Source organism: Mytilus californianus, unplaced genomic scaffold (assembly GCF_021869535.1).
Source record: "Mytilus californianus isolate M0D057914Y unplaced genomic scaffold, xbMytCali1.0.p SCAF_13, whole genome shotgun sequence".
NCBI lineage: Eukaryota > Metazoa > Mollusca > Bivalvia > Mytilida > Mytilidae > Mytilus > Mytilus californianus.
Window position 1 is genome coordinate 20,209,713 of NW_026262615.1, and position 26,641 is coordinate 20,236,353.

General features: G+C 32.1%; 1 protein-coding gene across 1 annotated transcript; it reads left to right on the forward strand.

Moving 5' to 3' along the window:
- On the forward strand, window positions 1-25,652 carry LOC127723893 (sialin-like). Its single transcript, XM_052230608.1, has 13 exons — window positions 1-8; window positions 1,436-1,599; window positions 2,068-2,156; window positions 8,041-8,134; window positions 9,447-9,592; window positions 12,779-12,866; window positions 13,486-13,575; window positions 18,269-18,402; window positions 21,205-21,354; window positions 21,823-21,955; window positions 22,480-22,625; window positions 23,584-23,676; window positions 24,091-25,652. Exons 1-13 carry the CDS (start codon window positions 1-3, stop codon window positions 24,253-24,255), a joined length of 1,500 nt encoding a protein of 499 aa, XP_052086568.1. The 3' UTR covers window positions 24,256-25,652.
- The last annotated feature ends 989 nt before the right edge of the window (window positions 25,653-26,641 follow it).

The window sequence follows — 26,641 nt, forward strand, 5'->3', positions numbered from 1 at the left end:
ATGGCGTTGTAAGTTTTTCATCATCTTATGAGTTTGAATATCTCTTTGGTATCATCTACAGTCAGGAGTACTACTTATACAAGTGATTTCAGAATCACATCTTTAAGTGATTTTGGCTTTGAAAAATTGAAAATTTTCTCAAAAATAGACACAGACTTTTTAAAATCCCTAAAACAAGTAATTTGAGAAGTAAAGAAGTAAAAATGAAATCACTTCAATAAGTGTTTACAACATTTTCTTGATATTTATTGGTAAAAAGACAAGGATTTCATTTAAAAAACAACTATATATATATATATATATAAAAAGTCTAAATTGAAAACAACGTTCAAACCTATGATTGCGTTGGATAAAAACCGCAATTTTTATACGTGTGCATGTAATACAAATTTCTTGGTAGAGGGGTCTAAAAACAGCACAAACAACAATTTCTAAAAGACCAAAATAAGTGAAAAAGTCTATTTTAACAAAACGCATTTGACTAACAGGTCGAACAACTGATGTTCTTAAACTCTGCTGACTGCCATTGGCGATTGCCAAATAAGTTGATCACCAGATCTAACAAAATGGATCTTAATATTAATTTTATACCAAACAGAAAACAATAAACTTGTGGAAAAGATGGTAACCACAAAAATGAGGTGCAAAAATTTGTACACCATATCCGGATTTCAACAATAAATGTCTCTTCAGTGATGTTAGGGATCGAAACGGTATTTGGAATTTACCTCAATTTAGGATAGACTCTTGAATTTTAAAGAGTCGAAATAGGATGAACGGATCATATAAACCCGAAGGAAAATATAATACAAGCCCAAACGAAAAAATATAAAAAGTCTAAATTGAAAACAACGTTCAAACCTATGACATGTAGAAATTATCTTTTGCTTGATGAGCCTGTCAGTTTTTACAGTTTATTTAAAATATGCATAAACTGGAATAATTTGTAGATCAGGACATAACCTTGAAGTAGATCATTCTAACTGTAAAGAAGACCAATCAGGTTAATTAAAATTGTTGACCTTTGTCTCATTGTAAGAGTAGTTAATGAATAATTGATTACAGAAAAATTCACAAGGGTACTTTTAAAAGCTTTAGCACACTAACTTACTGCCCAAGCGCAGTGGTGAAATTAATACACAAGAGAAAGGGATAATTGATCTATGTAGGAAAATTACAGAATAAATTGGTCAAAATATGGAAAATTAATGAAATTAGCACTTGAAGATCAAAGGAAACACCAAAATCACTTAAATAGGTGATAACTTAATTTATCAGATCACTGAAATAGGCGATTATGAAATCACTTGTATAAGTAGTACCCCTGACTGATCTACCTTTATTTTATATTTAGAAATTGAAGATATATATAATTAAACATGAGGTCTCAAAACCCCGATCAAGAAATTGACCTATATGTATTGTTGTTTTACAGGAGTATGGAAAGTCATGATGGAAACCTGAAGGGTGAAAGTTCATCAGAGAAAAGATCAATACTACCTCCTGCAGAAGAAAGTCATGATGTCTGTCCAAGGCAATGGGCTTTGTCAAGGTTTCCAAAGAGATATATTGTGGCAATAATGGCATTTCTGGGCTTTTGTGAGTTAAATCTTGTAGTCAGATATGTTTTTAAGTACATTTTTTGTATATACATGTAGATAGGGTTGTTTCATAGTGAAGGTACTAACCCATATGTAATTTTGAAAAACATTAGGTTACCAACAAAAGGTTTCTGCTTACTTTTATTATTTATTAATTGCTACTTGTTTTAACTTTCAGCAACAAATATTTCATGCATATTCATTCATGTCATTAAAACATTCTATTTTGAAAAATATGCTTGTTTCAAGCATGATATCAAAAATACTCAGACTTTTAAGTGCTAAGGTGTGGATTACTCCAAGGCAAAAATTACTCTTTTTTCAGTATGTATATTTTTATCTGAACATATAATTTTCATAGTTTGTTGTACATGTAATTCATATATAATGAAAATAATCAAAACTATAACATGTATAAAGAAAGAAAAAATGCAGAAAATTTACTTATATTTTTTTTTTATTCTAGGCAACATATATTCATTAAGAGCTAATCTGAGTGTTGCAATTGTTGCCATGGTTGCCAAGAAAGGTGAGAATGTGACTGCAGAATACAAGGTAAATTTATCATGGATAATTGTCTAACTGGTATTAACACTACATCTGTACAGGGATCACCACAACCTATTTAAGGATGGCGGTATATGCAGACTGTATGCATCAAATTTCAAGTGTGTACCTAAATTCATATACTGTGGATTCATTTATTTCATGGATACCAATTTTATCGATTGAGGAAAAGTTGTACTTTTGTGGATATTTTGCATACAAGCCTATAGAAAAACTTTAATTGGTTCAGCTATACCAAAGGATTCCTTGAAAATTGGTATCCAACTAACAATATGAATCAAAAGCATAATGAAAAAATAATCTGCATAATGAAATTTTTAAAAATATAATCTAAACCTGTTGTTCCATGGATTTTTCTAGCATTCCACAGGGTACAGTATTCTGACCCATTCACAATGGCATATACCCTACATTTTTCACAATTTAGGGATCAAAATTCTCAAACGATCTCAAAATTTATTTTCATCTTTGTTATTCATGACAGCGATGTTCATTTTGTTCAACCGCTAGCTTTATGCTGAAAATCGCCAACAAGTAATGTGTAAACCCGAGTAAAATCGTATCTGACTGACAAAAACAACATTGAAAAACAATGGATGCCATAAACCGGAAATGAAGGCAATTACAATACCGGGTCAGATTCCAGGGGCAGATAAGGGTAATTCCGGGTTTGCCGATCAAATACAAATAATTCCAGGCAGGTGACAAAATACATGTTGATGATTAAATATAAACACTAGAATTGAAAACCAAAAGATATATGGAAAAAAAAGAAAAAAGCAGGAAATATTTTATACAGAAACTCAAAATTACTTTTAGTTCACAAATTTTCATGTCAAAATCCAATAAAATGTGACAGTAATTTTCCTAATCATTAATAAATGTTTGATATTACATGTAAAATTGATAATGGAAATGGGGAATGTGTCAAAGAGACAACAACCCGACCATAGAACAGACAACAGCAGAAGGTCACCAACAGGTCTTCAATGCAGCGAGCAATTCCCGCACCCGGAGGCGTCCTTCAGCTGGCCCCTAAACAAATATATATACTAGTTTAGTGATAATGAACGCCATACTAAACTCCAAATTGTACACAAGAAACTAAAATTAAAAATAATACAAGACTGACAAAGTCTAGAGGCTCCTGACTTGGGACAGGCGCAAAAATGCGCGGGGTTAAACATGTTTATGAGATCTCAACCCTCCCCCTATACCTCTAGCCAATGTAAAAAAGTAAACGCATAACAATACGCACATTAAAATTCAGTTCAAGAGAAGTCCGAGTCTGATGTCAGAAGATGTAACCAAAGAAAATAAACAAAATGACAATAATACATAAATAACAACAGACTACTAGCAGTTAACTGACATGCCAGCTCCAGACTTCAATTAAACTGATTGAAAGATTATGTCTTCATCATATGAATATCAGGCACAATCCTTCCCGTTAGGGGTTTAGTATCATACCATCATAACATATATGAGAAGAACATAACCCGTGTCATGCCAACAACTGGTTTTTAAATAAATGTGTTTAGTGCAGATGCAAAGACCCTATAAGTGAATCAATATTAACGCCAAAATATGCAATCTTTTATGACCTGACAACAGTATCGTAACTATATCCCTTCTTAATAAGTCTATTTAAAGGTTTTGTTAGCTTCAGAGGTGAATACTGACATTTTTATACGACCGCAAAAATTAAAAATTTTTTGGTCGTATATTGGTATGACGTTGGCGTCGTCGTCGTCGTCGTCGTCGTCGTCGTCCGGCGTCGTCCGAAGACACATTGGTTTTCGCACTCTAACTTTAGTTTAAGTGAATGGATCTCCATGAAATTTCACCATAAGGTTCAATACCACGAAAGGAAGGTTGGGATTGATTTTGGGGGTTATGGTACCAACAGTTAAGGAATTAGGGGCCAAAAAGGGGCCAAAAATAAGCATTTTTGTAACTTTCAGACAATAACTTGTGTGTAAGTGTATGGATCTCTCTGACATTGTACCACAAGGTTCCATATCACAAAGGGAAGGCTGTAATTGATTTTGGGGGTAATTGCCTAAAAAGTTTAGGAATTAGGGGCCAAAAAAGGGGCAAAAAACAAGCATTTTTCTAGTTTCATGACAATAACTTGTGTGTAAGTGTTTGGATATTTCTGAAATTGTACTACAATGTTCCATATCACAAAGGGAAAGCTGGAATTGAGTTTGGGGGTAATTGCCCGAAACGTTTAGGAATTGGGGGCCAAAAAGGGGCCAAAAATAAGCATTTTTCTAGTTTCCAGACAATAACTTGTGTTCAAGTGTATGGATCTCTCTGAAATTGTACTGCAAGGTACCATACCACAAAGGGAAGGCTGGGATTGAGTTTGGGGGTGATGAATCATAAGGGGGTTCAAAAAATTTGGGGGGGGGGATTTTTTTTTTTTTTTTTTTTCTTTTTTTCCTTTTTTTTTTCTTTTAAAATTTTCCATTTTAAGTTGGTTATTTCTGATTTATATTTAAAAGCAAATAATAGTGATATGGTAGGAGATACACACCAAACAGGATGTGTAAATTATTATATAATAAGTATTGTGCAATAGCAAGAAATTTTCAATTGCACAGTATTGCACAATAGCAAGAAATCTTCAATTGCACAGTATTGCGCAATAGCAAGAAATCTTCAATTGCACAGTATTGCGCAATAGCAAGAAATATCCAATAGCACAATATTGCGCAATAGCAAGAAATTGTCAATTGTACAGTATTGCGCAATAGCAAGAAATATTCAATTGCACAGTATTGTGCAAAAGAAGATACTTCGTATAAATTGCTTATTTCTTGATCAATTTCAATGGGGTTTTATTCTTGAATTCTTGGGGTTCTTTAATATGCTGAATCTAACCGTGTATTAAGTTTTTGGATTTTGGGCCCTGTTTTTAAATTGGTCCACATTGAGGTCCAAAGGGTCCAAAATTTAACTTTGTTTGATTTCATCAAAAATTGAATTATTGGGGTTCTTTGATATGCCGAATCTAACTATGTATTTAGATTTTTAATTTTGGGTCCCGTTTTTTAAATTGGTCTACATTAAGGTCCAAAGGGTCCAAAATTAAACTTAGTTTGATTTTAACAAAAATTGAATTCTTGGGGTTCTTTGATATGCTGAATCTAAACATGTGTTTAGATTTTTGATTATGGGCCCAGTTTTCAAGTTGGTCCAAGTTGGGTCCAAAATTAAACTTTGTTTGATTTCAACAAAAATTGAATATATGGGGTTCTTTGATATGCTGAATCTAACCATGTATTTAGATTTTAGATTTTTGGCCCAGTTTTCAAGTTGGTCCAAATTGGGGTCCAAAATTAAACTTTGTTTGATTTCAACAAAAATTGAATATATGGGGTTCTTTGATATGCTGAATCTTACCATGTATTTAGATTTTTTATTTGTGGGCCCGCTATCAAATTGGTTCATATTGAGGTCAAAAGGGTCCAAAATTAAACTTTGTTTGATTTCATCAAAAATTTAATTATTGGGGTTCTTTGATATGCCAAATCTAACCGTGTATTTAGATTTTTAATTTTGGGTCCTGTTTTTTAAATTGGTCTACATTAAGGTCCAAAGGGTCCAAAATTAAACTTAGTTTGATTTTAACAAAAATTGAATTTTTGGGGTTCTTTGATATGCTGAATCTAAACATGTGTTTAGATTTTTGATTATGGGACCAGTTTTCAAGTTTGTCCAAGTTAGGGTCCAAAATTAAACTTTGTTTGATTTCAACAAAAATTGAATATATGGGGTTCTTTGATATGCTGAATCTAACCATGTATTTTGATTTTGGACATTGGACCATAATAGGTAAATTAAAAAAATTGAAGTTCTTAGACCACATTCTTTCTGTGTCAGAAACCTATGCTGTGTCAAATATTTAATCACAATCCAAATTCAGAGCTGTATCAAGCTTGAATGTTGTGTCCATACTTGCCCCAACTGTTCAGGGTTCGACCTCTGCGGTCGTATCAAGCTGCGCCCAGCGAAGCATTTTATTGTGCTTTATAAAGAATATTTCCTTAAAAAATTGGATGTGAAATACCTGAACCTATAAGAAGTCTGCATGTTGAGCTATATTTACTAATGATGTCCTTATACCGATGATAAAATTTAGTAAATGTTTTGACTAGTTTGTGATATCGAAAACCCTGGTGTAATAATTTTTCAGTAATACATAAATTTCTCTTGTTAAAATCTAAAACATTGTTACATACACGAGCCAATCGTACAAGTTGAGATATATAAACACCGTAAGATGGTGACAAGGGAACGTCACCATCTAAAAATGGATAATTAACGATAGGAAATGAAAAATCATCTCTTTTATCATATATTTTAGTATTAAGCTTTCCGTTAATGATATAGATATCAAGATCGAGGAAAGGGCAGTGGTCATTGTTAGTATTAGATTTATTTAAAGTAAGTTCAACAGGATAAATTTCTTTAGTATACATACTGAAGTCGTCATTATTGAGAGCCAAAATATCATCCAAATATCTAAAAGTATTATTAAATTTGTGTATCAGATGTTGTTTCTATGGGTCTTTGCTGATTTTTGTCATAAATTGTAACTCATAGCAATACAAAAAAAGGTCCGCAATAAGTGGTGCACAGTTAGTCCCCATTGGAATTCCGATAACCTGACGATATACGGAATCTCCAAAGCGAACAAAAATGTTATCTAGTAAAAATTCAAGGGCATATATAGTATCAAAGCATGTCCAATTGACATAGTTTTTTTGTTTATTGCTACTAAAAAATGACCTTAAAGAGTTTGAACATATATATTCACATTTTTATAGTGTAAACAAATAACTTAAATTCCAAGAGGTAATTTCTTCTCAATTTTGAAGGGCCAGTAAAATTCTGGAAGTTTCTTACTTTATTTTCACAATAAAAGATAACTTTTAATGAACTAAACACACTAAAACTCAAATCTGGTATATTTGCTGTTTTCCCAATTTCATTGAAAAGCGTTTGAAAAAATTCCCAAAACTCGCCAGGGTCCTTTTTCCCAAAATACCCAGAAAAACCCCTGTGTTCCTTATTTATTTAACACTTAGGTTAGTTATTTGTCAAAATAGCAAGTTGCACTAGATCTCTTTGTATTATTTCTTTATTTAATTCATACATTAGTTGGTTAGAAAATCTTGGAATATAAGTACCTTGTGCTGGCATCAATTTTAATTTAATATTAATAGGACTCCTTGAAAATTGATTAATGGTATAGATATAAATCAAAAGTGTCTGTTTTAAAAAAGAAATGCATTCAAAAAGCATTTGTGTGATGAATTTTGAAGATTTTCTTATAATTCTTGACATAATTATTGGATACTGTTTGTAATTGTTAGTCAACAACTTTTTAGAGGTTCAGAAATTAAACTAAGAACCATGATGTTTTATGACAGTTAGGAAAATTGTTTTTAACCTGTGTCTGAAATTTGCCTTTTAATCCAGCAGCACAGACAAGAAATTTTATAGAAACCTGGCTTACCCGGGCCAATTTCAATATTTTTATCAGTCAATTTAACACTGTGTTATATATCTAGTTTAAAACAACTAATTTATTCTTAAACATTTTCATCAAAGATAGGCTGTCCTGACCTAAACATTCCAATCTAAGGCAAAAAAGAGGCGAAAGATACCAAGGGGACATTCTTAACTCATAATTCAAAGAAAAACTGGCAAGGCCATGAGAAAAAACGGATCTAAAAAACTTCAAACAAATTTAAAAATCTCTACATTGAAACTTAAAAAAATTGACCAAGCATGTAAAGTTAGTGGTTCTTATTGTGTACATTCTTAATTCAAACACTTTGCTTGACACAAATTGTAGGGTGATTTTCCAACATTTGATTGGACCACTAAACAAGAAGGACTGGTTTTATCATCATTCTTCTATGGTTATATATTTACACAGCTTCCAGGAGGTATGTAACATCCAGTTAGATTTCACTTTGAATATTTAATATTTCGAATACATGTATAAAAAAAAAATTGCTGTAGTAGTGAAAAAAAAACAACAGTTACTGTAAAATCAGAATTTTTTTGCAAGGTTTTTATTGATGGGAAATTGGGATGGGTTAGGCTTTTCAAAAAAACTCAAATTTTTAATTTCATTAGCATTATTTGTATGCAGCATTTCCTAAAATTACAATAATAAATCTCTCATTTGTTGTCATTGTTCAACAATTCCAATACTAAATGCATGCAAAAATTTCCGATTTTAATGTAGTTAAAAGAAGAGAATAAATGATAGTCCATTGTACAACAATGTAATTTGAAAGGATTTTTATCACAAATTTGTCTTTTTAGAATCTAAAGGACTTATGTTTTATAAAAATAAGGAGATGTGATATGATTGCCAGGAGATGTGATATGATTGCCAGGAGATGTGACCAGGAGATGTGATATGATTGCCAGGAGATGTGACCAGGAGATGTGATATGATTGCCAGGAGATGTGACCAGGAGATGTGATATGATTGCCAATGAGACAACTATCCACCAAAGTTCAAATAAAGTCGATGTAACCAATTGTATGGCCTTCAACATTGAGAAAAACCCATACAATATATTGTATGATTTTGAAATTATTACCCAGAATACCACAGATTCTGAAATGACACATTATGGGAGCAGAATTGCAATTACAGAGTATTTTCCTGATTTATGCCGCCAATAGTAGAATCAATTTCAAATGTCCCACAATATCTTTTATAATGCTGATTTGAATGGAGACAATATGTGTACTAGTAGTAAAATAAGTAACATATTCTGTGTCCTTGCTTTGCTCACAAGGATCTGACAACACTCCAAACTACCTTCTGTTCTGATAATTATTACATCAACCAATGAAATTTGATGTGTATATTATAATGACAAAACTGGAGAATCCCAAAAGGTCTTTAAAACAGAAAGTAGAACAGAGAGTTGACACATTCCTGTTCACATATTTCTAGTTTATCCTGCATAATGACAACCACAAAGACACTTGATTAACTTTAATAGTGCAGGGAGACAGGAGATCCCCTCTATCTGGTAAATGACGTCACCAAGGCGCCCATAATTTAGGAACCTCAGGTGAAGGACATAACTCAAAAGTGGTCTATTTTTTAGTGATTTGGGACCTGGAGTTTTTATCTTTCATTGATATGATTTGAAGAACTTTATACATGTATTGATAAAAGAGATGAAAGAAAATGACAAAAATTATGAGGAGATTTTTCTTTATTGTAAATAGGTTATTTAGCAAATCGTATTGGTGGAAAATACTTATTTGGTGGAGGAATCTTTATGACGGCACTTTTAACTGTTTTGACACCACTGTTTGCTAAAGGAGGAGTAGGTCTCATTGTTGCCATTCGAGTATTAGAAGGTTTGTGTGAGGTAAGTAGTCTTATGATTGGATTGTAATCTTACATGGGTTAAATCTGTGTCAGAAATTGAATATGTATCTAAACATTATACGGGATATTTTGGGACTTCTTTGCTGAAATCTGTGTTAGTAGTAAAGTATGCTGTTGTATTCTTCATAATTGAATGCAAAAAGAAAAATAGTATTTATAGTATTAATTTATGTCACAAAATGCCTACAAGCATTTGCAAAACAATAAGCAAATTAACACAACTTTAATTGCTGTTTTTCACCTCAGAGTCACAGTGAGGCATACAACATACATGTAATTTAATCATGTATTTTTAACTAGCTTTGCTCAAATCTATTCTTAGCTGTACGGTTGCCCATAATTGATTGCATCCACTTCATTTGAACTTTGGTTGATACTTGACTCATTGGCATTCATACCACATCTTCTTATTTTTATATCAACAGTAAAATTATATTAATTTCTATATATTTAATTTATTTAACTCTGGGTCAACAGTAAAAAAATGTTATTTTACATTTATTAATCATATTTTAAGACTGTTTTGCCTAAATCTAGGTAATAAATACAGAAGATAATAGCACAACTTAGGAAGATTTTCTTCTTTCCAAGTTTTTTAGTGTTTAAATTTTTTAAACCAGCAGCCGTTACAATCTCAGAATCCACCGGCAAATGTCCTTCATTATTTGCATTAAATTTAAAATATTGTGCAGCTTTGAAATAAATATTAAAGGTATGAATCATTTGTATGGAACTCTATGCAACTGACTGTCATACAAGTGAGTGGTTTAGCTAGATATAAAACCAGGTTTAATCCACCATTTTCTACATAAGGAAATGCCTGTACTAAGTCAGAAATATGACAGTTGTTTTCCATTTGTTTGATGCGTTTGAGCTTTCGATTCAGCCATTTGATAAAGGACTTTCAAATTTGAATTTTCTGGTGAGTTCAGTATTTTTATTATTGTACTTTCTACTAGATTACAATCAGACATGGGGTAATTGAAATATGTAATTGTAATTGACCGTAATTAATTACAAATTCTCAAGTAATTGAATGTAATGTGTAATTGAGCATTTTTTCAATTACAATTAATTGAAAGTAATGAATTACATAGCCAAAATTGACTGTAATTGACAATTACTTGTCAATTACAACTCAATTACATTTGAAATTTTGGATCAGAAAGATTCAATCTTGTGTTTTCTCAAAAAATGATGAAAAGCCATGACCTTAGTAAACATAGTTAGCTGACAAAGCAAACCCTACACAGTATACTTTCTGTAATAACACAACCATGGGAGATTCTTAATTTCATATTGAATGAACAACAAAAAAATTCGTAAGGGTTTGCTGTTAGTCGCAGGATCAACAAAAATGGGGAAATAATTATTAAAAATTTTCCTGTAGATACTATCTTTTGAATGTAAGAAGCTTCTGTTCAAGTTTGGTAAGAATCCAGGATGGTTTATGAATCTAATAAATGTTTTAAAAACTTTAACTGCAGACTGTATGTAATGTTAACTGGAAGAAAAACTAAGTCCATTTATAAGTAATATACTGAAAAACAGGAATTTTTTTTTTAACAAAATTTCCTAATAGATACTAGCTTTTGATCATAAACAAGCTTCTGTCCAAGTTTGGTACAAATCCAGGATAGTTTAAGAAAGTTATTAAAATTTTGAAAACTTTTACCACAGAGTGAATGTAATGTTAACTGGCAGTAAAACTAAGTCCATTCATGAGTAAAATACGGATAAACAGGATTTTTTTTTACAAAATTTACTTTTGAATACTATCTTATGATCATAAACAAGCTTCTGTCCAAGTATGGTACAAATCCAGGATAGTTTAAGAAAGTTATTAAAATTTCAAAAACTTTAACCACAGAGTGAATGTAATGTTAACTGGCAGAAAAACTAAGTCCATTTATGAGTAAAATACGGATAAACAGGATTTTTTTTTTTTTACAAAATTTACTTCTGGATACTATCTTATGATCATAAACAAGCTTCTGTCCAAGTTTGGTAGAAATCCAGGATAGTTTAAGAAAGTTATTAAAATTTGAAAAACTTTAACCACAGAGTGAATATTTGTGGACGCCGCCGCCGACGACACCGACATAATGTAGGATCGCTATGTCTCGCGGCTCGACAATAAAAAAGAAGAAAAAAAATATTGTAGAAATAGTCATTCAAAATCATTTATTCATTCATCTTATGTTTAAAAAAAAACATTAATAAGTCACCGTCTTATACCTTAATTAGCTTGTTACCTGCATGTATATTCAGATAGATATTGTTACACATTGATTTAACTTGACTTAATCAACTTTCAAGGACATAGTCAATCAGTAAATATAACCTCTGGCTTTTTGTTTTATTATAAACTATATAATGACTGTTTTTACAATAGTTATGTTAAACAGGTGTTTAGCCAATTAGAGATAGATAAATATACCCCTAGGTACTTGTAACTTCTGAATGGAATATACATACTTTGTAACACATATAAAGGTATTTAGATAAAAAAATTGAAATCAATTAATCATAATTAAAACTAAAGTATATTCTAAAAAAAGTCAGGTTTCTAAATCATTTCTTTAGGAAAAATTTATTTGATATTAAAGTTGTGATCAATATAAAAATAATTTGAAATAGTAAAATTAGGGCTCTCTTTCTGTATTTTTTTCAATGAAATACATTAAAATATAGAATTTCAATAGGTTGAACAGGTAATTAAAAAAAAATAATATTTTCAAAATATTGAATAAGGCTTTTTATAATTTTCATAGAAAACACAAGAATGTTTACATCCTGCATTCTGAAAAAAAGGAAATCAACCACTTTGACAGAATGCATGAAAAAAAGTGTGAAATATTCACCATCTGATCCAAAACAGTTAGAAATGACAAATGCTCTGATAATGCTCATAGCTGGGGTTCTTTTACCTATTTCTATTGAAGAAAGTGAAGATTTCAAAAACTTGAAAAAAAATTCCTTTCAAAAGTAATTGAAGTAATTAATTACATTTGCCAAGTAATTGGAAAGTAATTAATTACATTGGTAAAAAAGTCAAATGTAATGTGTAATTTAATTGAAGATTTTGTTATTGTAATTGAATGTTATTAATTACTTTCAAAAGTAATTGATCCCATGTCTGATTACAATAAATATATCTTTGTAGGGAGTTACATATCCATCTATCCTTGCTGTTTGGGCCAAGTGGGCTCCACCATTAGAAAGAACAAAGCTTGCAACTATAGCTTTTTCCGGTAAGATTATTTTATGTAAATCAACTATGATTCTTCATTTGTATAATGGTGTACTGTTTGTCAATTTTTTCTAAAGTTAGGTTTGCATTTGTCATAGCCGTGATAACATTGACTTTTTGATAAAGGAAACAAAATTTGTTCAATGTTGGGTTTTAAATTTAATTCGTCATGTTTAGTAAACCATCTTAATTACATAAATACCTATTCTATTCCAAAAACGTTAAATTTTATTGAATTATTCGTACAAGTGTAGTTAAAGTAGTGAAACATCCTTGTATTAGTAATTGTACATGTGTATTAAAACAAATGTCAATCAGTTTGCAATATTACACCAATGTATGGTACTGTTTAAATAGTTTTATAAATGGCAGTGACAGATTAAAATCAAGCAAGTCTCCATTTGGTCTCAGAGGTGGATTTAGGACCTACATTTATCGTTATAACATGGACTTTTTACCATGTCCCACTCCAAGCTTTGTCTAGTTTGGGGGCTGCGGTCCCCCTTTTTTCAAAATCAGGGTTCCGCATCTGAGTCTTGCAGATTGTTCCTGACTCTCTAAACTGTGTGTGGGCTGATACATATTTATATTATAAAATATTTTTTTTTTTTTTTTACCAGGTTCATACATAGGTACAGTGATCTCCATGTTATTGTCCGGATATATGCTGGAGTCTGGTCTTGGATGGCCGTCAATATTTTATTTGTTTGGTAAGTTTGTATTACAGGTTGATGCTACACTGTGGATATTTCTTGAGTAAAAATTAGAAGAAATAGGATGATATTTACAGTTCTAACATCACATTCTTCTTTCGATTGGAAACAAAGCCATGTTCTAATTAGAATAAAACATGGGCTGCACGTGATTGACGTCACAATTGAAATTGAAAAGTTAGGTGTATTTTAAACAATGCCGGAGATGAAAATGGACATTTGTGTTGGTGTGGCTCAATTGGAAATTAAATAAAATCATTATGAAAATAGTTTTACATGTATCTGTTTACATTTTATCATGAAATTTTCTATATTGTTTTGGCTTCATCAAATTCAAATGGCTGCCTTTCGATCATATATTATAGGTCAGCTTCAGAGGATAATAGTTCTAAATTTTCTATTAGAATCGAAATAATTATATCATGCCATGCTCTATGCTCATTATAACATGGGTAGGCATTATATTTGTAAACATTTTACACCTCGCTAACACCCTGTATAAAGATATTGACAAATATAATGCCTTCCCATTTTAAAATGAGCATAGAGCATGGCATGAAAGAATTATTTCTTAAGCACAAATCATGGGCCTTTTCAATGACAAAATTTTATAAAAAGCATAATGCTGTTATTCAGATATTTTTGCAGGTATTTATTATTGTTATTTTAAATTTAACAATGGACAAAATTACATAATTTTTTAGTTTTCAAGAAACACCAACTACAAATAATGCTTTTAAGATTAGAAAGAGACTTTTTATTTTTATGAACCCTTTAATCTCTATTTTCACAATGATAAAAACATTGAAGAAATATTTGAATTTTACAGTATTTTCTTTGAATGGTTTTTAAAAAACAACAAAGGACAAGATTCACTTTAGGCCAAAAATGGCCTTGAATTTCAACTTAATCATAAAATTTCAAAATGACCATAATTTGGTTCTTAGATGGATCTATTTCAAAAGATTTACTTCTTTATAAAACAGAAATCTCTTCATAAGATAGATATAAGAAGATGTGATATGAGTGCCAATGAGACAGCCTTCCATCCAAGAGTATATTTTTGGCTTCAAAATCAGCACATTTTGGAAATATTGTCAAAATACGATGATTTTGTGCATTTTTCTGACCTGAAAGCTTGAGGAAAGATTTGGCCGCAACCTAAGATCCAAAATGTTCTGTAACCAAGAGTTGCCAATGATGATATTGAATCCCTAGACATAAAATCTTTCTGTATCGTAGATGGCGTCCAAAGTGAATTATGGTAAAAACTGTTAAGAATTATTGAAAATTTGACCAATACTGACGTTACAACTCAAATAGTGCATTCTGAAAGAGTCAATACTTCATCATTTTTAATATGATGTGCCAAAATAAAGTTGTTTCGTAATAATAGTAATATCATAACTATTTCTATGTGAAATTTGTAGTATTATGGTCTGATTAAAAAAAAAAAAAAATCTTAGGGCCAATTTTAACCCTTCGTGAACTTACTCCTTTATAGTGAGAACATATGGTTTTTCTTATGAAATTCATGATTTTCATCAGCTTGTAATTAAATATAACAGTCATTCATTGGCTTGCTTCACTTAATGATATACTGTAAATTCAGAAATTATTGCGATGTTTTTATTATTGCTAAAAATGCGACAGGGTTATAATCACAATAATTTAAACTCGCATTTTGAAATTTCTTATATGAATTAAACATGTTAAACAGCATTTTTCTCAATATTGCAAAAATTAAAATCACATTTTAGTTTAAAATGACAAAATCGCAATAATAAATGCATGCAATAATTTCTGAATTTACAGTACTTTGTATTTGTTCTACATGAACAACAATACTAGGATTCTCACTAAGAATTTTTTGAGGCAAGTGCAGGGACTTACTATTGTTAGTAATGAAGAGCCCTAAAGTGAGAAGAAAAATTTGTATTTCTGTATTACTTATTATTTCAGTCTCCATGACAAATTACTGTAGAGCAAGGAAATGACCTTAACTTAGATTACTTTTAAACTTTTGATTTAAAATGATGATATGTTTGCTCATATTCAACATTTTTCAATCTTGATGAATTTTTGGACTCACCAGTTTTGAAAATGGTGAGGCCAGTCAGATTTTCATGAGTCCTTGACACATGGACTCGCCTTAGTTGGAACCCTGAATACTGAATGTGCTTTGTTTTGTATTCAAATCTAAACATCACTGTAACAACAAATGGCGGGCAGTGACATTTAACAAAATAGTTCACATCTGATTTAAATTGTTTATCTTCATCTTGGGACCTCAGTGGCTTTTCAGTAGTTGAACTACTGTATCACTAGCTTGTCAACACTGAGGTTGTGAGTTTTAATGCAGCATGTGGCTGGTGTGCTTGACTCCAAATTTAATTGACTAGAATTGTCAGTTTTTATCTCGCCTGTAACTTCTGATGCAAAAAGGGAGACATATTGATTTGTCTCTTATTTTGAGTAATAAGAATACTATATTAGGTATATATGTACCTTCCAAGATCCTCATGCTGTCTTTCACCTCAATCTATTCATGGATCAGTGAACAAGGTTAAATTTTCGTGGTCAATTCCATGTCTCAGATACTTCAAGCAATAGGTCTACTACCGTAAATTGGGAAATTTTGGCGTCGGGGTATTTTGGCGGTTTTCTCTCGAAAGGCATGTGTTTTATTTTGGTGTGTGTAATTTTGGTGCTTCGTCCAATTGATATGTTTAATTTTGGAACAACAGTAGTGAGCAAGCTTATTCATATTTGGCTTTATTTACCCATTTATTGACAAAATATCATTGAATTTCTCAAACGAGAATTAGACAAAGTTAACCTAATGAAGGAATCGGATACGGATGCGATTGCAAATAATTCCGTATATCGTGGTTCAAAGCTGAAAGAAGTTATGAAATAAAATCTTAAACATTAAAATCACTTTTAAAATAGATTATTTATTTTTAACAAATATCATATGAAATAAATTTTAATCATCTCTATTGCAGTACATGTTAATCTATTGACGATCAAGGATTTAAATTTTAATCCTTATGCCCCTGGCAGTACATGTTAATTATTTGAAGATAAAGGATTACAAGGAGTTTTGAAATTCTAGTTACCAATAATGGTGTCTAATCAGCAAAATAGATATAAGAAGATGTGGTATGAGTGCAAATGAGACAACTCTCCATCGAAGTCAAAATTTATAAAAGTAAACCATTATAGGTCACAGTACGGTAACACGGAGCCTTGGCTCACACCGAACAGTAAGCTATAAAGGGCCCCAAAAAATTACTAATGTAAAACCATTCAAACGGGAAAAGCAACGGTCTAATCTATATAAAAAAACCAGAAACGAGAAACACTTATGAAAAGCCTGGTATATTTATGGCATGTGTGAATAAAAATTAATGCTGTGTTTTCTTAACAATTTCAGAAAATTGACAATTAAGTAAAAATTATAAAGTGTTGTTGTCAAATTATACTAGGTATTTATTTGCAGATTTGGCTATGTATAGAATTGTAGGAAATATACGGAAGATATAATAACATCAAATATTTTCCCCAACAATTTACATTACGATATTGTCGTGCGGGTACACGATTTTGGTGTTTCAATTTTTAGTGTTTGTTTTATTTTCGTGTGTTTAATTTTGGCACCTTCATTAAAGGCACCAAATAAACCAAATAAAACTACAGCCAAAATAACCCAATTTACGGTATATTTGGTGTATGTAATGATTGTAAGGTTTACATGTCCAACTGGCAGTTGTCATCTTACCTTGACCTCATTTTCATGGTTCATTGGATTATGTTTAGTTTTTGTGGTTTGGTCTTTTTCTCAGATATTATAAGCAATAGGTCAATTATATTTGGTGTATGGAACAATTGTAGGGTGTACATGTCTGTCTGGCAGGGTTCATTTGACCTTGACCTCATTTTCATGGTTCATTGGTAATGTTAAGTTTATGTGATCCTTGTAGTAAAACCCTCATATTACAGACTAAAATCAATGATAAGTAAAGCAGGCGAGACATTTCAGCATGTTCTCTCTTGTCCTACCGAAGGTCATGGGACATTCTGGCTTCCTCCACCAATAAAAACTGACCGCTGCAAAATAGCACAATAGTGCTGAAAGTTAAACACCAATCATTCAATCAACCAATCTATCTTCATCGCTTCTGTTAAAAGATTTTTATGCCCCACTTAGGGGCATTATATTTTTCGGTCTGTGCTTCTGTTCGTTCATCTGTTCGTTTGTTCGTTCGTTCGTTCGTTCATCTGTCCTGCTTCAGGTTAAAGTTTTTAGTCAAGGTAGTTTTTGATGCAATTGAAGTCCAATCAACTTGAAACTTAGTACACATGTTCCCTTTGATATGATCTTTCTAATTTTAATGCCAAATTAGAGTTTTGACCCCAATTTCACGGTCCATTAAACATAGAAAATGATAATGCAAGTGGAGCATCCATGTACTATGGACACATTCTTGTTTGGTATTTGGAATCATTTGCTAGATAAATAAAACATGATTTTGAATTGCAGTACTTTGCATATTGAGCTAATGGTTCCCTTTCCTTAATGTTGAGGTTGATTTTGTTCAAATTAAGCAAAATTTAAAAAAGGCTCAAAGCGCATTGCAAAAATTTGACATTTAAAAAATTCAATGCATATGAAATTTTGTTCCAGGTGGTATTGCATTGCTGTGGTGTGTCTGCTGGGGATATTTTATAGCCGAGTCCCCATCCAGTCATTCCACTATTACCTCTGTTGAAGTGGAGTATATACAGGCTAATATTGGATACACAGAGGAACAGACCAAGGTATGTTAGTACACATAAACACACATATGATAACTATAATGTTTTATTGTAATCTCTTAAAGATATTGGCAATGTGAAAAAAACTAAGTAAAAAATCCTGCTGATAATGAACACCAGTTTGAACTTAACTATTGTATCATAATATTTTACAGTTACCTCAAATCAGGGGGTATCTTCTTCTAATGGACATTTTGAAACCTGATAAAACCCTTGCCGGACATTTTTTAACTCTTTTAACCTGTCACCTCTCTAACACGGTCACATACCCCTTTTTATGCCCCTGTAGTAGCGGAGGGGGCATTAAGTTTTACCCTTGTCCGTCTGTCCGTACGTCCCGAAATTGGTTTCCGTTCTCTAACTTTAGTTTGCCCCAATTAAATGTTATGAAACTTATGTATACACAATGCTTATTACCACAATACACAGATCATGTAAATTTTGGAGGCGTCACCTTTACCGTTCTAGAGTTATGCCCCTTTACAAATGGAAAAATTGCTGAATTTTTCGTTTATGTGCTCGAAACTTTAGTTTGCCTTGACCAAATGTTATGACACTAATACACAATGCTTAATACCACAAAACACTGATCAAGTTTGAATTTTGGTCGCGTCACATTTACCGTTGTAGAGAAAAATTGATATTTTTTCGTTTCTGTTCTCTAACTTAAATTTCCCCCAACCAAATGTTGTAAAACTTATACACAATGCTTATTACCACAAAACTCAGATCAAGTTAGAATTTTGGTGGCGTCACTTTTACTGTTTTAGAGTTATGCCTCTTTACAAATGGAAAAATTGCTTAATTTTTCGTTTTTGTTCGCTAACTTTAGCTTGCCTCAACCAAATGTTATGAAACGTATGTACACAATGCTTATTACCACAAAACACAGATCAATTTTGAATTTGGGAAGCGTCACTTATACCCTACTTGATTTATGTCCCTTTATCACGTTATATGCAAGCGGGGGCAACATCTGTGTCTCATGGACATATTCCCGATTTATTTAAGGAAATCTCTATTCCGTCTACTAAATAAACCATTTTGAACAGTCTAGAAAATCCCATGATGCCTGAAGAATCCTTTATCACATGATGCCTGAGGTACCCTTTATCACATGATGCCTGAAGTACCCTTTATTACATGAAGCCTGTGGTACCCTTTATCACATGATACCTGAGGTACCTTTTATCACATTATGCCTGAAGTACCCTTTATTACATGATGCCTGAGGTACCCTTTTGTCACATGATGCCTGAAGTACCCTTTATTACATGATGCCTGAGGTACCCTCTATCACATGATGCCTGAAGTACCCTTTATCACATGCTGTCTTTATCAAATGATGGGATATTTTTAATGTGTTAATAACAAGCATTTCTTTATGATAGATAACACTTAAAAAAATCAAATTTAATTGTATTTTGAATACAGTTTTTGTCTCACCTTGACAGAGTCAAAAAGCGAGACATAGTTATGCTGTTTCCGGCTTGGGCGTCGACGTCAACAATGTATTAGTTTAAGATTAGGTCTAGTTTATGGTGAACCACAAGTGATCAATGATATTTGGTATGCAGTTGTGTTAACATTGGCACATCTCATTTCCATGGAGACTATTTGGCCCTGCCCCCTCAGTCATGGTCTATTGACGTTGAAACTTTTGCTTAGTTTACATGTATTTGTTTGTGATTAGGTCAGTTTATGGGGAACCACTAGTGGTAGGTCAATGATATTTGATATGCAGTTGTATAAGCATTGGCATATTTCATTTCCATGGAGATTTTTTGACTCCGCCCCCTTAGTCATGGTCTATTGACTGAAAATTTTGCTTAGATTACATGTAAAAGTTTGTGATTAGGTCAGTTCAAGGGGAACCATAAGTGGTAGGCTAATGTTAATTGGTATTCAGTTGTATAAGTATTAGCTCATCTCATTTCCAAGGAGAATATTTTGCCCCGCCCCCTCAGTCATGGTCTATGGACTTTGAAAATTTTGCTTAATTTACATGTATTAGTTTCTTATTAGATCAGTTTAAGATGAAGTGCTAATGTTAAGTCAATGATATTTGGTATGCAAATTTATTGGCATTTGCAAGTATCGTTTCCATGAAGATTATATAGCCCCACCCCCTCATCATGGTTCATTGACTTTGAAATTTTTACATAGTTTAAAAGTTAAAGTTTGTGTTTAGGTTTGTTTAAAGGGAATGACTTATAATAAGTCAATGGTATTTGGTATGCAGTTGTATTAGCATTGGCACATCTCATTTCCATGGAGATTGTTTAGCCATGTACCTTCAGTCATGGCCCATTGACTTTGAAATTGTTACATAGTTTAAAAGTTAATGTTTGTGTTTAGGTTTGTTTAAAGGGAACGACTTATAATAAGTCAATTGTATTTGGTATGCAGTTGTATTAGCATTGGCACATCTCATTTCCATGGAGATTGTTTAGCCATATACCTTCAGTCATGGTTCATTGACTTTGAATATTTGCATAACTTACAAGCTAAAGTATTGCTATTTTAATTTCAAAATTGCATAATCAAAACTACAAAAAGGCGAGGCATATCTCTGTGATAACAGTTTATCTTGTTTAGCCACATACTTTTCTGACTAGATGTGTCTATCCTATGCAATCTTTCACCTGCTAAATAAGTCCTTATTACACAAATTCCTGTCATTACATATAAAGGTGAAACTCTATCAGTGAGAGGTTTCCAAAGACATACTTATCAATATATTTACTGGAAATCAGCATTCCTTCTCATTTATATCTTTACTTATAAAAGTTGTTGGTTTTACAGGATATCTTACCACCATGGACTGATATTTTCAAATCACCTGCTGTTTGGGCTATTGTAGCAGCACATTTTGCAGAAAACTGGGGCTTCTACACTTGGTTGACAGAACTTCCTTCATTTATGAGACATGGTTTGAACTTCAGAATAGATAAGGTAATTAAATAAAGCTTCTTTCAGCATAAAACTGATACATTTTTATCCACTTGATTACAATTTACATGTATTGCTTGGACCAGTTATACTTTTTATGGATAACATCCCTCTTGAAATTTCTTAAGCTATGTAAAATTTGAAATATTCACATGTCCATCAGAAGACAAAAAAATATACAACATCCAAAAATGTTCGTCAAATGACAACATTAATTATTATGTTACTAAAAAGCTTTCCTTGGAAATCCCCAGGATGTTTATCTGATTTTGTATCATCATGCTTAAAAATTAGTTCTCAATTTAGCTAATTTTAGCCTTTTCCTAGCGAATATTAAAAAGTTCTGATTCCTAACAGATAGTTTCTTCTTAGTGCAGAATTTACAAGATTCTCAATATTCTATATGCTCTATCTAATATTGTTTTCCAAGTGAAATTAGGTCACAGCTACCTACTTTTTATGTTATATTAGGCAGGGTTTGTGGCAGCATTTCCATACTTAGTGATGGGATTAGTTGTGATGTCATCTGGTTTTCTCGCTGACTATCTGAGAGGAAGAGCAGTAGTGTCTACAACAGCTATACGCAAACTATTTACTTGTGGGGGTAAGAGAAACTCTTTTCAGCTCTGTTGAAAGTAACCAACTTTTATTAATAAGTGTTTCTATGTAACCATTTTTTGATTACCAGAATACTGAGATTAATGAATACAATCTACACATATACATGAATTGATAGTATATAAGAAATTACAAAAGAGGGACCAAAGATACCAGAGGGACAGTCAAACTCATAGATCGAAAACAAACTGACAACGCCATGGCCAAAAATAAAAAGACAAACAGACAAATAATAGTACAGATGACACAACATAGAAAACTAAAGACTAAGCAACACGAACCCCACGAAAAACTGGGGGTGATCTCAGGTGCTCCGGAAGGGTAAGCAGATCCTGCTCCACATGTGGCACCTCAATTCATGAACATTGGTACACACAAAATTAAAAAAAACAACACAGGATTTGTTTCACCTATTCATTAAATAACAGGAATATTCTAATTCAAGAGTTGAGTATAAGTTATTATTTTTACGGTTCAGATTTAACAGATTTCACTATGTATTATTTTCAGCCTTTTTTTGTCAGTTGATATTCATGGTAGCAGCAGGATACATTATGACTCCAATAGTTGCCTGTGTTTGCCTGACGTTAGCAGTAGGATTGGGTGGATTTGCCTGGGCAGGATTCAGTGTAAATCACCTGGATATAGCACCACAGGTATATATTTTATAGGTTTATAAATAAATTTAAGCCAAACTTGTCATATATGTTCTTGGAAAGTTCAAACACAAGTGGTGTTACTTTGACACTGATTAAAAATTCAAAAAGGTCACCACCTGAAGTCAAAGTTAACTTGTAACTCTATGGGAAATTATTTTTGCATTTTGTTTGAAAAACAGATGAAGTTTTTAAAAATGTTCCTTAGAAGGTTTTTACCAAAAAAGTAAAATCACAAAAATACTGAACTCAGAGGAATATTCAAAAGGAAAGTCCCTAACCAAATGGCAAAATCAAAAGCTCAAACACATCAAACGAATGGATAACAACTGTCATATTCCTGACTTGGTACAGGCATTTTCTTATGTAGAAAATGGTGCATTGAACTTGGTTTTATAGCTAGCTAAACCTCTCACTTGTATGACCAAGTACATTTTGTCGTCATGAAAAGTCCATATGACTCCCAAGGGTCCAACATGGGGTCAGTTGATCTAAGTTTGAAAGATCTTCTTTTCAAGAACCAATTGAAACAAATTTGCGAATTTTTTGTGAAGGTCTTAAACAAATGTAATTCTTTTTTAAATTCAAAAGGCTTCAAGCACAGGCCAAATTTAACATTGAATAGCCATTGAAAACTACATTTTGATTTCTATTTAAAGAATACATCTCACTGGACCTTTCAGACTCCTAGGGGGCCTCTGGTTTACTTCATTAAATGGAAACTATGTTGCATGAATAGAACTGACATGAGAGCAAAGTGTAAGGACAACAAGTGTGAATAACAGTGTGGGAATATATTAATGATTGCCTTGGAGACAGGGTACCAAAAACATACAAAATGATAGTGAATTCGAACTTCCAAACATTTGTTTCATAGATTTTTAGAAAAAATATGCCAGGGTTCAGTTTTTATGAGAAGGAAAAATATATTGTATTAACACTAATGCATTTATTTCAGTATGCTAGTGTTACCATGGGAATATCTAATACATTTGCAACAATTCCAGGGATAATTAGTCCTTTACTAACTGGTGCTATAGTAACACAAAAGGTAAGATAGGATTTGGGGGGATTTTGTGTAACATGGTTACTGTCCTTGTTTTTGTTTTTTGAGTACAGCTAAAGAATGGTTTATTTTATTTATAATGAAACTTTTATGCACATTGTTTTTGATAAGCATCTCAGATATATAGAAATTAGATTGTATACATGTAATACCTAAATAAAATTAGGAGATGTGATAAGATCGCTAATGAGACAATTATCTACCCAAGTTCATTTGAAGTGGATGTAAGCAATTAAAGGCAATAGCACATACTTCAACAATGAGAAAAAACCAATACTGTATAGTCAGCCTTAAAGTATGTTTTATTCTCTGTATAAAAAAGTCTATGTGCCTGAATGTATCTTTGCCACTCTCATTTTTTACACTTATATATATTTAATGATGATATCTATTATACAGACAGATGTGGGACAATGGCAGATAGTTTTTTACATTGCTGCTGCAATATATCTCCTTGGTGCTGTATTTTATGGAATATTTGCTACAGGAAATAGACAAAAATGGGCAGAAGTTCCTACAGGATATCTGTCACAAATTGATGTTGATATTGATAAAGATCTGTGATATCTCAACAGGGGTCCAGTAGTACGTCGATATAGATATGGATCTTAGAAATCCCAACAGGGAACTAGTAGGATGTTTTAGAAATATCAAAGAAAACCAGCAAAGCAGTTCCATACTGACATTTTTGTTTGATGTTGTGGGTCAGTTGTATTTATGTTAAAAAAGTTGGCATTGATCTTTTAACAACTGAGAAAAGATAATCTAAGATTTTAATGGTAAAGTAATCTGACATATTAATCCTTCTGTATAAAATGGCCCATTATCCAAATATATGGAGGATGCGATGGATAAGGGGCATTCATGAAGGAAGCCAAAGGGTTTCGAGGGTCAAATAAGAATAATTTATTCCTACTGGCTGTAGACGACTCTATTTTACAGGTAAGATACAGGTAAAAATATATCAATCAGAAATGGATTCGTCCTATGCTCAGTAAGCTGTGTGCTATAAAGGAGTCATAAGAACTACATTTGATGCCGATGCATACAATCCTACTAGTGTAAATAAATCTCTCATTGTAGGTAGCTTTTTACTTATAATTTTCTTTGAAAAATTCAAGATTTTTTGTATCTTTTATTTTTATAGGGAAATCTTGAACTCAACAGAGTCAATAATGAAACAAAGAAAGGTTATCCTTTGTGTACCCTCATTAATAGTAAAACCTAGTGATCTCATCATTTGGAGTAAAAAATAAGTATTATTTTGACAAATTTTGCTTGAAAATTCAAGTAATAGAGAATCATCTATGTAACAATAAGAACTGATTCCGATGCTTCTGATATCAGAAAAAATAACTTTCATAACTTTGTAAATACTCTAGGAGCAGTGTTCAAGCCAAAAACTAAACAATAAAATTTGTATAGTTGACCCTTCCACAAAAAGAAATATTTTCTATCATCATCATAAACTTTAATTGAAAAATATTTTTAGTTTTATTCTTCAAATAAAATTGAGAATGGAAATGGGGAATGTGTCAAAGAGACAACAACCCGACCATAGAGCAGACAACAGCCGAAGGCCACCAATGGGTCTTCAATGCAGCGAGAAACCTTGTATCTTGTGAGCGTCATTGATATCTTTCACCCTCTTAGCGATATCGTCAATAAACAGAAAATTTCCTATTTCCTCAGATCTTGTGCATAACAAGTGAAATTTATTATCAATATGTGGCTTCAACAATAGCTTCCTACTACTGTAAATTCAGAAATTATTGCGTGCATTTATTATTGCGATTTTGTCATTTTAGACTAAAATGCGATTTTAATTTTTGCGATATTGAGAAAATCCTGTTTAATTCATATAAAAAAATTCAAAATACGAGTTTAAATTATTGCGATTATAACCCTGTCGCATTTTTCGCAATAATAAAAACATCGCAATAATTTCTGAATTTACAGTATATGACAGCTCAAAAAACACACTACAAAGAATTGTAAGAGCATCTGATGTCAACCATCTTAGACTTTTACATCAACATCGTTTTTCCTTATCATTTTGGCCATATGTATAAAGGGGATTATACCTAGCGCTAAAGCCCTTTGCATACCCTGAAATAAAATATCTTTCGGCATGATATTTTTGTTTAAGAACAACCATATTTTAGTATTTACCCTAGGTGGTGCAATTGTACTGCAATCAGCGGTACTTTATTTTTCTTTACAATTATAGTGACATTGGCCCTCTTTTTGGCAACTGCACTTACTAGTTTAGCTACATTATAGGCACCATCTTTCCCAAATTCATCTTCTTCATCAAAAATCTTTGGCAGTTGTTGTTCTCATCAGGATGGTCATCACTGTCACAGTTTGCAAACAATCAAAACCATCAAATTTACTATTCACTTCTGGTTCATTGCAGTGCACTCACTTGGTCAGAACTTGCATTAGAATGATTAATGTTTGCCCTATTGTCTAAAAAGTCTTCAAGTATACTGTAAAAATTCATAAATTCTGTTTCCCTAACCTCTGTAGTTGTGAGTCTTTTACTAGCTTTACTAGTCGACTACAATGCATCACCACCAGAGTTATCTCTACTTCTTTATACAGTTTTTGCAGTTTTTACCAGGACCCTTCCGGGGACAGCTCGACTTTTTAGGGTCATTAGTTTGTTGTTTATCAACACTCTTCATACCTGTGGATACACACTGTGCAGAAAACACAGAAAACTTTCTTCTATTGAAGCGAATAATTTCATAGTGTCTGCTTCCTTGTAACTGTTAATGCTGAGTCAGTAGATAAGTTGTAAGTTTGAGAAGTGTGGTCTTACAGCCTTAAAATAAAAAGAGATGGATTCAGGTAAATCATTAGGTTTTATAGTACACTGTGCACAGTACGAATCCATTTCTGATTGGTATATTTTTACCTGTATTTTACCTGTTAAAAAGGTTGT